Source organism: Neophocaena asiaeorientalis, unplaced genomic scaffold, assembly GCF_003031525.2.
Source record: "Neophocaena asiaeorientalis asiaeorientalis breed wild unplaced genomic scaffold, Neophocaena_asiaeorientalis_V1.1 scaffold132, whole genome shotgun sequence".
Lineage (NCBI taxonomy): Eukaryota > Metazoa > Chordata > Mammalia > Artiodactyla > Phocoenidae > Neophocaena > Neophocaena asiaeorientalis.
Genome location: NW_020173393.1, coordinates 543,586 through 558,450, shown reverse-complemented (window position 1 = coordinate 558,450; position 14,865 = coordinate 543,586). Strand labels below are relative to the sequence as shown.

At 42.0% G+C, this 14,865-nt stretch overlaps 1 protein-coding gene across 1 annotated transcript in view; it reads right to left on the bottom strand.

The window, feature by feature from the left end:
- The window catches only part of ZMYND8 (zinc finger MYND-type containing 8), a 77,353-nt gene extending 65,114 nt beyond the window's left edge, over window positions 1–12,239 (bottom strand). The window contains exons 1-5 of the mRNA XM_024746794.1: window positions 12,024–12,239; window positions 8,423–8,536; window positions 6,020–6,112; window positions 4,815–4,902; window positions 1,729–1,784 (exon numbers count right to left, since the gene is read on the bottom strand). Coding sequence (XP_024602562.1) covers window positions 1,729–1,784; window positions 4,815–4,902; window positions 6,020–6,112; window positions 8,423–8,536; window positions 12,024–12,212 — 540 coding nt within the window. The 5' untranslated portion in view covers window positions 12,213–12,239. The remainder of the gene's footprint in view (window positions 1–1,728; window positions 1,785–4,814; window positions 4,903–6,019; window positions 6,113–8,422; window positions 8,537–12,023) is intronic.
- Between the last annotated feature and the right edge of the window lie 2,626 nt (window positions 12,240–14,865).

Genomic DNA, 14,865 nt, shown 5'->3' with positions numbered 1-14,865 from the left:
AAGTGCATTCCCCCCAGAGAATCGTCATGACTTAGAACTAAGGGCCCTGGAAGCTCACTTCTTGGATCTAAATTCAGACTCCACTATATCCTAGTTCTAGAACTTTAGGAAAAGTTGCTTATACTGTCTGAGCGTCCATTTCCTCACCTCATAGAATGGGGATGAAAGCAGTACCTACCAAACAGAATTATTATAAAAATTACATGAGATAAATGTAAAGCACTTCAAGTGACAAGGTGCCAGACACATAGCAGGTGCTCAACTAATGATTATTAATTCATAATTTTATAGTAATTACTAATTATAATGGACTGACCAATTGAGGGCAATGAATAAATGAGTAAATGAATGAATGAGTGAACGGTGGACCATATTTCTTCCTTCTACCCACTCTCCTTCTGGGCTATTCCAAAGGTACTGGGCAGAACAAAGCGGCAACATCAAGTCCAGGACAGCCCTGGCATTGGAGCCCACAAAGCAGCACTGCGTTGCCAACAGGTAGGTTCAGAATTGCCAGACAAAGAGCATCTGGGTTCAATAAATTCTACATTATGACCACCCACCAGTTAAAAGTCTAGGCTTCAGCACCTACATCAAGGGAAACGAATCCTCAAGGGGGAAACAACTGAACAACTCGCCCAGAGACAACTCCAAGTCGCCAACAAGCATATCAGAAAGCAGTCCATCACCACTTGCATCAAAGAAATCAAAATCACAATCACAGTGAGATGCCACTGTTTTTTGCTGATCACACTGGGGCAAAAACATATATACAAACAGTTTTCAAACTGGAACTTCCAGCATTGCCAACGACACAGAAAAAACACTACATTTGTTCATACCAGTTCACTGTATAAGGAATGCTGTAGCATTTCCAGAAAACAATCAAGAGATATCTACCCAAAGCCATGTTGATAGCCTCAGACCTAGTAGTTGCATTTCTAACAATTATACTAAGGAAATAAATCATGAGAACAGCCATGATAAATTCTATTCTTCCTCCATGTTTCATTACCTAGGAAAACAGAGTGAAAAATGTACATTATAAAACTCTCTCTATACAAATATATAGACATGGACATATCCTAAGATATCCAAATGTTTTCTTTACAAATGAACGGATGGATAGATGATGCTGCAGACAGGCTGAAGGCCATTACATCTCAGTTTTTTGTGCTCACAACAGGGATCTAACAAAGAAAGGCTCCCCTGTACCATTTCTGCCATCAGCCTGTCCTGCAACCGCTAGAGCCTCAGGGCACCCAGCCCAGGAGCTTCATTTCATCCACACCATCAGAACTAGAGGGTATTTTTCCAGGACACCTGGGCCACTCTCAGAGAAACTCAGGACCTTTCCTGCAAATAATGTCAAAACCCAAATACCTTCTGCAAGAAGACTGAAAGGGACCTGAGGGGATGCCACAGATTGTGGGGCAAAGCAATCATAAACTCTATTTGACCCTGAAAACTCAGGATGTGCAGTGCTGGACCATGACTCAAGGCTGAAAACTCCCATCTCTCTTAGATCTAAGACTAGGGTGTTGATTTATAACATATTATGGCATATCTGTTGCTTTTACTTTCCTTGAAGAGAGGGGCGCTATCTGTACCTCAGCAAATTCCAAAATTACCAGAGCTACCCGCTGGGAGATTCCGCAAACGGAAACTTCAATCACCCCACGCCTTCATTCTAGGTACACTTAAAAGGGGACAGCAGGAAACACATACCTCATGCTCACAGATTTTGATGACTACTTTCGCTATTTGCGTCAATTTGTGATTTCCTGAGGGAATAAGAAAATAGATTAATTCAAATGGAAACACAGAAATACCCAGCCTTGGGATTATACCTCCACTTACAACATTTTAACTTGCTTTCTTCCAGGATTAACCTTTTAAAGGTTAAAAACCATACATTTCTGGCTTCTAACATCAGTTCAGATTAGGTGACTTTTCCCATGAACCAATCTTTGGTGCTTAGATGTCATCTTCTCTGAAACATAACAATTTGTGTTGGTTTCCGACAGCTCATGAATTAATATTTGAAAGATGCTTTTATATTCTCAAGGCTCAAATTAGTGAAAAGGAGCCTTCTTCTGCCCATTGTCCCAGACGCCAACCCAAGAATAGTACAGGAGAAAGAAGACATTTAATTGAGTAACTCTACTGTTCCTGGTGCTCTGAAATACATTTTCTTGTTAACTCTTCAAAAAGCCTAATTAGGAAGCAGGCATGAATGTTCTCATTTCACCAAAGAGTAAACCGAGGCTCAGGAGTCATCACTTATATGAGACCATTTAGCTAACGAGTTGAGGATATGGCCCCAGGTCTAACTCTTAACCCTGAACCTTTACACGAAACCAGAGAACAAGATGGCCAAAAAGCCGTGTTTTCTTAGAACCTTATGACAATTTTTAGAAATTGTAAATTTGGTGGCAAAAAGATTTCATACGCACACACACAAATACCTAGATTTCTGGCCTGTCTTGAAAACTCAGAAGAGCTAAGAACTCTGTATCCAATAAACCACTGGAGTGTCCAGGGGAGATACCCCTCCAGACCAGGCAGGAGTTCCCTGTTCTCCGCAGTCACTCGCTCTCCCCATGGCTAGTGGTCACCCTGGCTTATGTTATTTTTCTGCTGCCTGAGCTCGTTCACTTGTTTATACGATCTTACTGCCCTTTCTATATATTTGAGTTTATAACCTTTACACAAATTCTCAATGTCTAGGATACCTCTCTTTCTCTCCTCCCTGCACCCCAACCCTGCTACTGAGTTAATAATGCAAAACATGTACTTTAAGCAGATAGCCATCCATTCACATATCTTTGCTCAAACATCAGCTAACAACAGTCTACGCTAGGCCCAAGGGTATACAGGAAACAAGTTTGGCATCTGCCCTTAAAGGGCTTACATCCTGGTGAGCAACTCAAATGAAAAAAAAGCACCATCCAGAAAGTGTGATAAAATACTGCCACCGGGAAGTACAGGTACTGTGAGAGCCCTTAACAAGAGTACATAGTATGGTTTGGGTCATGAAGGAAGGCTCCTCAGAGGACTGAGAGGCTGAGACTGAAGGATAAGGAAAACTCATCAAAGCAAAGAGGGGAAGAGTGTTCCAGCAGGGGACAGGAAGAAGATAACAGGGCAGGACCCTGAAAGATCTACCTGGCCAGAAGGTAGACAGAGAGGATTGTGGGAGAGGGTAGGACAATGGGAAAGGTGCCCATCGAGGAGATTTTAATGGGAGCTCTCCTCCATTCTGTCCAGAAGGCTTAACCCACAAAAATGCAACTGACAAAACTTTAACCAGAATATAAAGAACTCCTAAAACTCAATAATAAAAAACAAACAACCCAATTTTTGAAATGAGCAAAAGATCTGCATAGATGTTTCACCAACAAATGATATACAAATGACTAATAAGCACATGAAAAGATACTCATACCATTAGTCATTAGAGACAGGCAAAACCACCACGACATAATATTTCATGCCTTCAAGAATAGGCAAAATTAAAAACAGATAATACCAAATGTTGACAATGATGTGGAGCAACAAAGATTCTCATATACTCTGCTAGAAGGAATGTAAAATAATACAACCAATTTGCAAAACAATTTGGTTAAATGTCTTATAAATTTAAATATAAACCTACTCAATGATCTAGCAATACCAGTCTTGGGTATTTATCCAAGAGAAATGAAAGCATGTGTCCATACAAAGACTTGTATAAGAATGTTCACAGTGGCTTTATTCATAACAGCCAAAAACTGAAAACAATCCAAATATCCATCAACATCAACAAAGGGAATGGATGAATAAATTGTATGTTGTTACAATATTGTTACCGGACTTCCCTGGTGGCGCAGTGGTTAAGAATCCGCCTGCTAATGCAGGAGACACGGGTTTGAGCCCTGGTCCGGGAAGATCCCACATGCCGCGGAGCAACTAAGCCCGTGAGCCACAACTACTGAGCCTGCGCTCTAGAGACCGCGAGCCACAACTACTGAGCCCGCATGCCACAACTACTGAAGGCCACGCGCCTAGAGTCCGTGCTCCACAACCAGAGAAGCCGCCGCGATGAGAAGCCCGTGCACCGCAACAAAGAGTAGCCCCCGCTTGCCACAACTAGAGAAAGCCCGCGTGCAGCAACAGACATAGCGCAGCCAAAAATAAATAAATAAAATAATGTATAAAAACTATATATATATATTGATACCACTCAGCGATAAAAAGAAACAAACCACTGATAGACACAACATGAATGAATCCCCAAAATATTACACTGTGTCATCATAGCCAGGCATAAAAGAGGGCACTCTGACTCCACTGGTATGAAATTCTAGAACATGTAAAACTAATCTCTAGTTACAGAAAACAGAATAGTTCCTTTTCAGGAGGGTGGATTTACTGGAGGGGCAACTGGGAATATAATGGGGTGACAGAAATGTTCTAAGATCTTATTTGGGGTTGTAGTTACAGAGCTGGTTACACACTTGTCAAATTCATGGAATGTACCTGTAAAATCTGTGCTCTTTATTTTATGTAATTATTCCTCCATTAAAATAAGGTTTTTTTTTAAAGGACAGGTAAAAGCATCATATAGTCACAAGCCACTGTGGACATCAGCTCATACCTTAAAATGCATGTAGTCACTGCCCCCTGTTCACACACGTCAGCAATCTATACACCAGTATTCTCAGCTATTGGCCCTGATGCATGAAAAAAGAGCCTGATTTTTTATGAAGGGCAGGAGAACGGGCAACACACACAGCATACTCTCACTCGTAAGAGTCATCTAATCCACTCACCCCCATTATAAATGATGCAGTTGTGCAAAATCCATTTTGCATCAGCCAGGAAGGCTTCTGTGCAGCCATACATTTTCTTCTTAGCGTTCTGGGAAGAAAAGCCACAGAAAATAATCACCAGTGAGTCTCTATAAGCCACAACCAGTAACACCTGCGTCCCCACATAATTTTCTTCGCAGTCATTTGCCAAATTAATTAATGCTTCTACTCATTTCCCAAGATGCTATTATAGTTGAGATCTATAGCTCTATAAAAATGCATTCCCTGAATTCACCACACTAACTTGAATTTTCTCATCTTAGAGCACTGCCATTTATCAAGCAGCTTCTTCCGCCAAACCAGGATATTTTACATATTTACCCATTTATTATTAATTGTACAGCCTCACATAAGCCTCATAATTGAAAACTCAAGGAAGCAGTCACTATCCCCATTTTACAGACAGGGAAACTGAGGTATGGTAATGTTAAAGGTACTAATCAAAGTTCCAAAGCTAATAATTTAGGAAGCCAGGATTCCAACCTTGTCTTTTTGGAATTCCTTCTTTTGTTTAATACCGTAAGGGTGTGTGCAATTTTCCAAAGCAGGCTGGATTTACTGTTTTGGGGATCATCAATGCATACAATATAAAGTAATGTTTTCTCCTCACCCACGCTTTTCTTTAACCATATTTTGGTGCCGGCAATTTGAAAATCAGCACCAGGATGACATACACAACCTAAAATGTTACATGTGTAATTTTTCAGCATGGAATTTTAGTTTGAACCTTTAAAAACACTTTCAGGCATTAAAGAAATACTCTTATCAGTGAAATAAGTCAAGATCTAAGAAGCCACTTATTCACTGCTAACACGAAGGTCTCCCAGACACTTAATTTTCTCTTCTTCCATCCTGCTGCTCTTATTAGCACCTCCAAAAGAAAGAGAAGGGTAAGGCTCAAATCAACCAAATCAATAATTCTTAGAAGCTGTGACTTTCTCATATAAAAAGCTAGAATCACCAGCAGAAGTATAATACTATTTGGAGCTAAGCAGTGGATTTCAACACCCATTGCAATCCTTGGGAAAATGTTACAGAAGTTAGGGGAATGAGAATTCTTCCATCCAAATAAAAATGGCACAGAACCATCTAACTCGAGATGGGGCACGGGAAGTGAGGGAGGATCTTTAATCATCTTGACAATTGGCTTTTTGATGGAAGCCAACCTTTTCCAATGTACAAAGGTCCATGGGATGGAAGATGTATTCCGCATAGTCGGGATGCTGTTCCAACGGAACGGGCTTCTGGAATGCATCTGTCTATAAAAGAAAAGATGCACATACACAGACACAAACCCATCACTGCTATGGAAGACCAAGCATTAATACCAGCAATGTACTTTAAAACAGACAACTTTCCAGAAAATACAGTTCTAAAACTTTCTACAAAATAGGCCCTTGAGAAGCTCCAAACTGGTTCACCTTCAAATTCTGCCCCGTTATCCATAATCATGGGCCCAGCTGTGTTCCAGTTTTGTCATTTGTTTTGTTTTCAGTAACAGGTCCAGGCCTCTTCAATTAAGACGGACAAGAACACGCTATCATTACTTGAGACCTGAATTCTGAAGGCGGCTTATCTATACACTGAAAATGTCCATAATCAAAACTGACTGGGGGTGAAATCTGGCTACACCTAGAGATGACACACCAAATAAAGTTCCCCTAAAGTGCCAACAGATATCTTACACATGGGCGGAAATTTTAGTGAGGTTTTGCTCCTCCTTTGAGGGGCCAAATTACTTTCAAAACAGGGACTGTAAAAAAACAAAACAAAACAAAAAACAGGGACTGTGTGGGGACTTCCCTGGAGGTCCAGTGGTTAAGACTCTGCGCTTCCAATGCAGTGGGCACGTGTTCGATCCCTGGTCAGGGAACTAAGATCCCACAGGCCACGTGTCACAGCAAAAAAAAAAAAAAAAACAGAAACAAAACAAAGCAGGGACTGTGTAAAGGTTTTGTACCTTGATCCACTTTCTTATGGGGTAATAAGAATCAGTTCAAAATGCAAGGCCTGGTTTGTTGATGGGTACTATTTGCTTATCGATAAAAAAAAAATTCTAAAAGATTTCATTAAACACCAAATTATGCTCAAGCAAGGCATCTGAACGGATTACCATTTGCAGTCATCCAAGCTCTCTCTCATCCAGAATCATTTTGGCCATTTTAAGTTAAAAGGATGCTTCCACAAAAATCAGCAACTTTCTGTTCCGATTTTGTAACAAACAATTTACATAAGAAATTCACACCTTCTTTGATTTTTCTTTTTGGTTTATAATTAATTCCACAGTGTTGACAAATCTACATGAATCAATTCTCCTTGTCAAAGTTTGTTTTTTTGCAAAACTTAGGCTATATACTTTTGCTTCCATTGACAGAGATTTTGTGAAAGAGACAGGTTCTCAATTTAGCAACCCCCAACTGGCATGCTCTGAATTTTTTTCATCATGATATCAAATTTCAGAATATAATCTCAAAACTAAAGCTTCTACCTTTTTTAAAGAAATTAAACCACAATGGCTACTAAAAGCACTCAGAATCTACATTTCATACATTTATTTGACTTAGAAAGCAAACTCTGAAGAGTTTCACAAAGGGTCACCAGTAGCCCATATGGTGCCTTTGTGTAACAGAAAAGAACCCTACCCAAGAACCCAAGTTTCCACAGGAAAAATGTCATAACATGTTGATTATCTCGTCATAACATTTTGTTTTGTTTTGTTTTGTTTTTTGGCGGTATGCGGGCCTCTCACTGTTGTGGCCTCTTCCGTTGCGGAGCACAGGCTCCAGACCCACAGGCTCAGTGGCCATGGCTCACGGGCCCAGCCGCTCCGCGGCACGTGGGATCTTCCCGGACCAGGGCACGAACCCGTGTCCCCCGCATCGGCAGGCGGACTCTCAACCACTGCGCCACCAGGGAAGCCCGTAACATATTATCTTTAAAAACAAGGTATTTTACTGCCATCTTTCTGAAACCTGTCACAAAAAACTACAAAACCACCATCACAGCTATGATATGACTGGGACTTCTGGGAGGGAAACCACGGAGAAGTACACCGCTTGCCAGCTGAACGCGGCGGGCCTGCTTTCGCAGACAGATTTTCCTTAAAGGGCAAAGGCTGTACATCAAATCCCGTTTCAAAATTCTCACCCTTTACAGAAATCTCACTGGTGGACTCTTACCTGAAGGTTCCACCATTAGGCCTTGATTACAAACAAACTGGGTTGTACTCAGCTCTCTCACTGAAATGGAATTCTACTGACTCCCCCTTACCCGATGCGGTCTGAGGTTTCACTTCTCAACCACTCAGAATTTTAAATCCCCACCAGCTTTCTAATATATGTCATTTCCTGATTAAACTCCTTGGTCTCACAAAGTGCTCACTTTTGAGAATTAACTTAATGGCGTTGTCAAATTTAATTTACAGGTATCTGAATCTGGGCACACAAGACCCAAAGAGTAATAAGCACAGGTGTCTGAAAAGCTCAGGCAACTACAAGGAACAAAAATGTTAACAGAACAAAGGTCACTATTCTCATTCACACTTATAACAAGAGGAAGTGTCATCTTACCCCTGGCTGTTTCATTTTCTGAATGGCAAACTTGAGCAGGTAGGATAACTGTTCAATGGTGAGCATTGTCATGGCTTTACTCTGAGTCTCGATGCATTCTGCTACTGTAATCTTCTACAAATCAAAATCACACAAATATCCAGTTAGAAAAAAAAAAATTACGATCCCATGTACTCATTTCCCTTTCCTCCTAATTTTCCAGTAAGTTCACACGCAAAAAATAATTCCCATCTACATGAGACCAGTTGTTTCGCTTGACGAGCACTCCAATCTACTTGACATGGGTGCTGGATCAGTGAATAAAAATTAAGAAGCACACCGATCCATCGATTAACTAAGAACCGTTTTTAGCTCATGTAGACAATATAATCTGAAAAAAAGGGTGGGGTGGGCAAGGACCTGAAAAATCGGTCATTGCTATAACCTTGGGTTTCAAGAATAGGACATGAAAGGCCACTGATGGTTTCAGGGTTAATCTCTTCACACAGTGAATCAGCCACTTTCCTTGATCCTCTTAAGGTTCTGGGCTAACTTTCAGGAAACTGACAAGGAATTAATTCAATGACATCACGGTTGGAAAGCGACAATCTTTCCTGCAGAAAGAATCCAAGGGATGGTAGTGAAGTAATAATAAAAATGACTTCATTCTCCGTCACCACTGATGTGATGAACCCACTCAGGACCTTCTGGCAAATTACCCACGGAGCAGTCTAGCTGTCTATCTCTGTAGGAAATAAATGTCACTTTGTAAGAGAAATTCCCATCAAAGACATGTCTGATACCAGATTCTGCTATGTAAATCTGATACTTGATCTAAGAGCTTCGGAATCCTCAGGTAGCAGGAACAACAAAAATGGTAAATTCAGATGCTATCAGGAAACACTCTTGAACCATCTGTGTAGGGAGAGCTGAGAAACGTTTTCTCCAATTAATCTGGATTTCATTTCCATTCTTCAGATCTCCGGATCCTCCAAAAGGAACTTGCAGGCGTGTCTGGTTGGTTGTCGAGAAAAAGGGCAACACAAGAGGCGCTCATAAGCTGAAATCAGTCTGTGACGCACGGATCTCACTGCTTAGCTACCAGAGCCGAAAAAGCTAGTCTTCCCAGTTGACCACCGCACCAATTCACCACTAGAAGAAATTCAGGACTCTAAATTTTAGACATAGAACACCTGTCTGTCTGAATTCCAGTTCATTTCCAGGTAACTATCCACACTCAATACTTGGGTCGCCCGCTCAACTGTCATTCACCTCTTCTCCCCCAGCCCTGGCCACGTCCTCCTGGTTGGCAGTGGCCGGTTCCCACGATACAGACTGAAAGTACCAAACAAACATTTTTGAGCCTTTTCTGCATGGGGACTGGTGGTCCAATCCTGACCAATGAGCTCAAGGGCGTGTCAGCTGGAGGCTGATGGGCAAAGTCTTCTGCTTGATAAAAACAGGATTGAGAAGAGACACTCCACTCAGGGACTGTTATCTAGTCACGCGTGATAAAACCCCCAGCAGCCACCTTACGGCCATGAGGGACACACTGCCTCGACAATGAAATGCAAAGAGTCTGGCTCTGAACAAACGCTGGCCTGGCCCTGCCTCTGGGTTCTTTCTACACACGATAATAAATCTCTCTGGTTTCAGCTGCCTTTCATCAAGATCTATTATTTACAGCAAAAGCATCCTATCTGAGCCACTATCTTCTCTGCAAAATTATTAAACAATTGGGAAGGGAAGGTCAAGACAAAAGAAAATAAATGAAGGTTCCAGTTCCCACATTAAATGCAGGATGAGTTCAGGTTCTGAACAGGAGGGCACTGCTGAGCAATCTCTCCGTCTACAGGAACACAAAGAAAACCAGTGACCATCTTTTGCAATTTTAGAGGCAGAACACCATTAAAATGTCATCATCATACTGACCTGGCCTCTACTTTCTTTCCACAGATTTTTGCTCCATCCACTACCCAAAAGCAGTACTACTGACACTGTCCTAAAGCTTGCTTTTTTCCCCACTATCAACAGCTGGGAGAGCTTTCCAATTCCTACACAGAAAGCGTCCTCGCGTTTGAGACCTAATGCCAATATACCTTTGAATCCAGGTGACGTTCCATATTAAAGGATTTTGTAGATGACATTATTTGGGGTTTTTTTTAATAAATCTATTTATTTATTTATGGCTGCATTGGGTCTTCGTTGCCGCGCAGGGGCTTCCTCTAGTTGCGGTTAGTGGGGGCTACTCTTCGTTGTGGTGCGCGGGCTTCTCACTGCAGTTGCTTTTCTTGTTGAGGAGCACGGACTCTAGGCGTGCGGTCTCAGTAGTTGTGGCACGCAGGCTCAGGCTCGCGGGCTCTAGAGCGCAGGCTCAGTAGTTGTGGCGCACGGGCTCAGCTGCTCCACGGCATGTGGGATCTTCCCGCACCAGGGCTCGAATGCGCGTCCCCTGCATCGGCAGGCGGATCCTTAACCACTGCGCCACCAGGGAAGCTCTGTTTTTGTTTTTAATTTGTTTTTGTTTTTGTTTTCTAGATGACATTCTTATTTTCAGCATTTTGAAAAAGCATCATAGTTGGAAGTTACTGAGACTAGAAAACACCTCAGAAAAGTGGAAACCATGGTAACTGTTTTCATGAAGAGCGTTTAGGCTTTGCTACAAATGAAATATGCACGTTCCCTTCACTATACCCGTGTGCTTCTCCCTTGGGTTCTGTACCTGCAGCCCCCTCAGCCTGGAAGGCCATCCCGCCATTGCCCCACGGCTCACTCCTTCCCTTCTTCAAGTCTTTGCTAAATCTTAAGAGGACTTCCTGGACTTCGTCATTTAAAATGGAAACACTCTGTACCCCCCTCACTCCCTATTCCTCACTTTCAATTCATTTTCTCTAGAACATTCTTCTTCTAACACACGGTATACAACTTTATTGTGGTTTTTGTCCTTTTCTCCTGAAAAGAATGGGATTCAGGCCTCTTTTTGTTCACTGTTGAACCCCTAGTACCTAACAGGCATGGGAGAAACAGCTGTCGCGTGAATAAGAGCATCAGATGGCAACCACGTGGGACATACAACCAACACTGGTCTTCCCAGCTTAGCTACTGCCGATGATTCAATGATGCAGCAGGAGACAACATCCAAGAAGGAAGAAAATAGCGTGGGATCTCTTCAAAACATACAAACTTGTCAGAAGTTTATAACTTCTGGAATGTTCATTACAGGAGAATCAGAGAAGGTTGAAGATCTCAAAGTGATCCGAAGACCCATGAAGAATCAAAATCAATATTCAGTGCAGGGGACCTTCCTGGCGGTCCAGCGGTTAAGACTCCACACTCCCATTGCCAGGGGCGCGGGTTCGATCCCTGCTAGGGGAACTAAGATCCCACAAGCCACGCAGTGAGACCAAAAAAAAAAAAAATCAGTGCAATTGTCTTTCCAAGAGCTGCAGTGCTAAGGCCGTTGCTTATGTTGGTCCAAAAAAGGGGGTGACCAGGATAGAGCAGATGGAAGGCAAGAAACTTCTCTTTTCTTTGTGTTTGGATTATTTGAAAATTTTGAAATAAAAGGAAGAAAAGAAAGAAGAAACGAGGCAGACAATGCATTCATTCAGCAGGAACTAACCTCACATTCAGGACAAAACCAGTCCCCCTCTGGTTCCGATGTCAGTCTCAGACACTTAGCGTGATAAACCCGGGGACAGAGCTCACAGCAAAGGACTTGGCCTTCCCGGTGACAAACCCAGCAGTAGAAATCATTTCGTCCATCCTGCGGTACAACATCAACAGGGTCTGTGGTGAGTGGCTGCTTCATATAGTAAAACGGACCATGTCTTAGTTCTGACTGAAATGTAGGCAAGAAAGACAGGTTTGGTTTCAAAACAAATGTGCATTCTCAAAAGGAATTTGAACAAATACATCAATAACAACAGAAGAAAATTAGAGCATTTCACACATTCATTAAAAAGCTATCCTGGGTGACTCTACTTGAGCTTGCGGGTCGCTAGATATTAAGATTTATTTTTCTTTCTTGTATTTTAAGAGGCCATGGATTGAAAAGCTGGTATCTAAGAGTTAACAGGCAGCCCTAGCAGGATAGTACAATGGTTACAACCCAGGCACGCCTGGGTTCAAATTTAGCTCTACCAGCTGCATGACCCAGGGCAATCTCTTAACCCCTCAGCTTCAATTTTCTCATCTGTAAAATGGGGATGATAATAACTAACATCACTGTATTGTGGCTGGGATCGTATAATGTATGCATTTAACACAGCGCCGCCATTACAAACATTGCTAGTACGGTTAAAAGTCCAACGAATGGAAGTCTAAATGTACAAAGCCAAGAAAAGTATGGCAATTTTCCCTGGGAGTCTTTCAACAACAGGCCTTCGTCGAATAGATCCATTGGAAATGAGTCACCAAAAATGATCATTCATTTTTTTTAAGTCTACCCCCAATGCATAAAGTACTTAATAGCCAACAAGAGGCTCTCCTAAAACCATGATTCGCCAGCATGGTAAGTCCTGGTGTTTGCACAGAAGCCACATCTCCTACTGAGAACGAACGAAGAATGGCAGAAAGATGAGAGAGGGGGGTGGCCAATTCATGGCCAAAACAGCAAGAGAAATGGTCCGCTAGTGATGTATTACAGAATCCAGCAGAGCCACTCGCCGAACTCACACAACCGCTCGGAAGAAACTCGTTAGGAAAATGCCTACTGGAAACCAGTAAGAAATCCTGTTTAGGAAGTATGAGAAAGTCTGGTGGTAAGTGTCAAAATGACCTGGTAACTGGCTGTGTGACCTTGAGAAAGCTACTCAACCCACTTCAGCCTTGATTCCATGGGCAACAGCTCAGCCACAACCACAGGGCCTACCTCTGAATAAACCTCCTTGTATAACAAGCTTTTTCCTGTCTTTCAGTAAGACATTACAGTTTCCTCCATAAAGATCTCATATATTGGTTAGGGGCTGCATAATTCTTGTTGCTGCTGTGAATAGGACCTTTTCCAATTACAGTTTCTAAATAGTTATCGTTGGCATACAGAAGCGCTGGTATACAGATTTTTAATACTGACCTCATATATAAACAGTTCTGGTAGTGTATTGATTAAAAATCTTACCATCTCTAAGTAACATTAGTTTTGTCTGTCCGTGTCTAATATTTTTACATCACTTTTCTGCTTTCCTTATTTTACAGACTAGGACCCCCAGGATAACAAGGAAGAGTGACCAAGATTGCAGGCACCCGTCTCGCTCCTGGTTTTTATTATGAAGTTTTGATGTTCTCAAAATGCCTGCTACTTCCACCTTCCTTGATAAAGAGCCTCACAGACGCTTCTTTAGCAGTTCTTTGTGAACCAATCCTTCTAAGCCTCCCGACTCTCATTTCTACTAAGAAAACAGCTATGACTTATAAGGGCAGTTGCCCAATTCTTGAGCTTGGTTATTGCCCTGTTTCAGTTCAACATTTAAAATAGAGCGCTCTCCTTGGTTTCCAGAGAACTAACATCATCGTTACGCTATTCCTTCCACGTTACGTTTTTCAACATACTGTCACACACACCATCTTCATTTTGTCCTCACCACCACCAAGAGAGGTACTCAGGGGAGACACCACTTAGTCTTACTAGACAGATGAGAAAACTAGGTTAAAAAGACTTATCTGACCCCCAAGCCCAGAGCAAGGACTCCCACCCAGGTCTCCGAGCACTTTCTCTCATCCCTGTGCCCCACAAAAGATGATGCTGGATGCAGAAGAGATTCTGATGATTAAGTGAACCCTCACAGAACATTCAGAAGTTATCCAAAATAACTTCTGCTTAAACAAACTTACAGTTACCAGGGGGTATGGGGGGGAGGGGGATAAATTGGGAGATTGGGATTGACATATACACACTACTATATATAAAATAGATAACTAATAAGGACCTACAGTACAGCACAGGGAACTCTACCCAATACTCCGTAATGGCCTGTATGGGAAAAGAATCTAAAAAAGAGTGGATATATGTATATGCAGAACTGATCCACTTTGCTGTACACCTGAAACTAACACAACATTGTAAATCAACTATCCTCCGATAAAACTTTTCTAAAAATAATAATAACTTCTGCTTAATGCAAAAACTGGAGAGGAAAATACAAATCTGAAAATTCAGAAGACAGCTAAAAACATAATAGAGGGGACATAAAAAGATAACAGCATCTAGAGTAAGGAGTTCTCAATTCATATGACATCTTGGGCCAGAAGATTCTTTGTTGCAGGGAGCTGTCCTGTGCACTGTAGGATGTGTAGCATCATCCTTGGCTAGATGCCGGTAGCAGCCCCCCTACCCACCATGCACAAAATTATGACAACCAAAAATGTCTCCAGACATTGCCCGGCGTCCCTGGGCAGGTTCAAAACTGCCCTCAGTTGACAGCCATCCATGTAGAGGATGTGCTATCTGCCTAGGAAAATGGTTG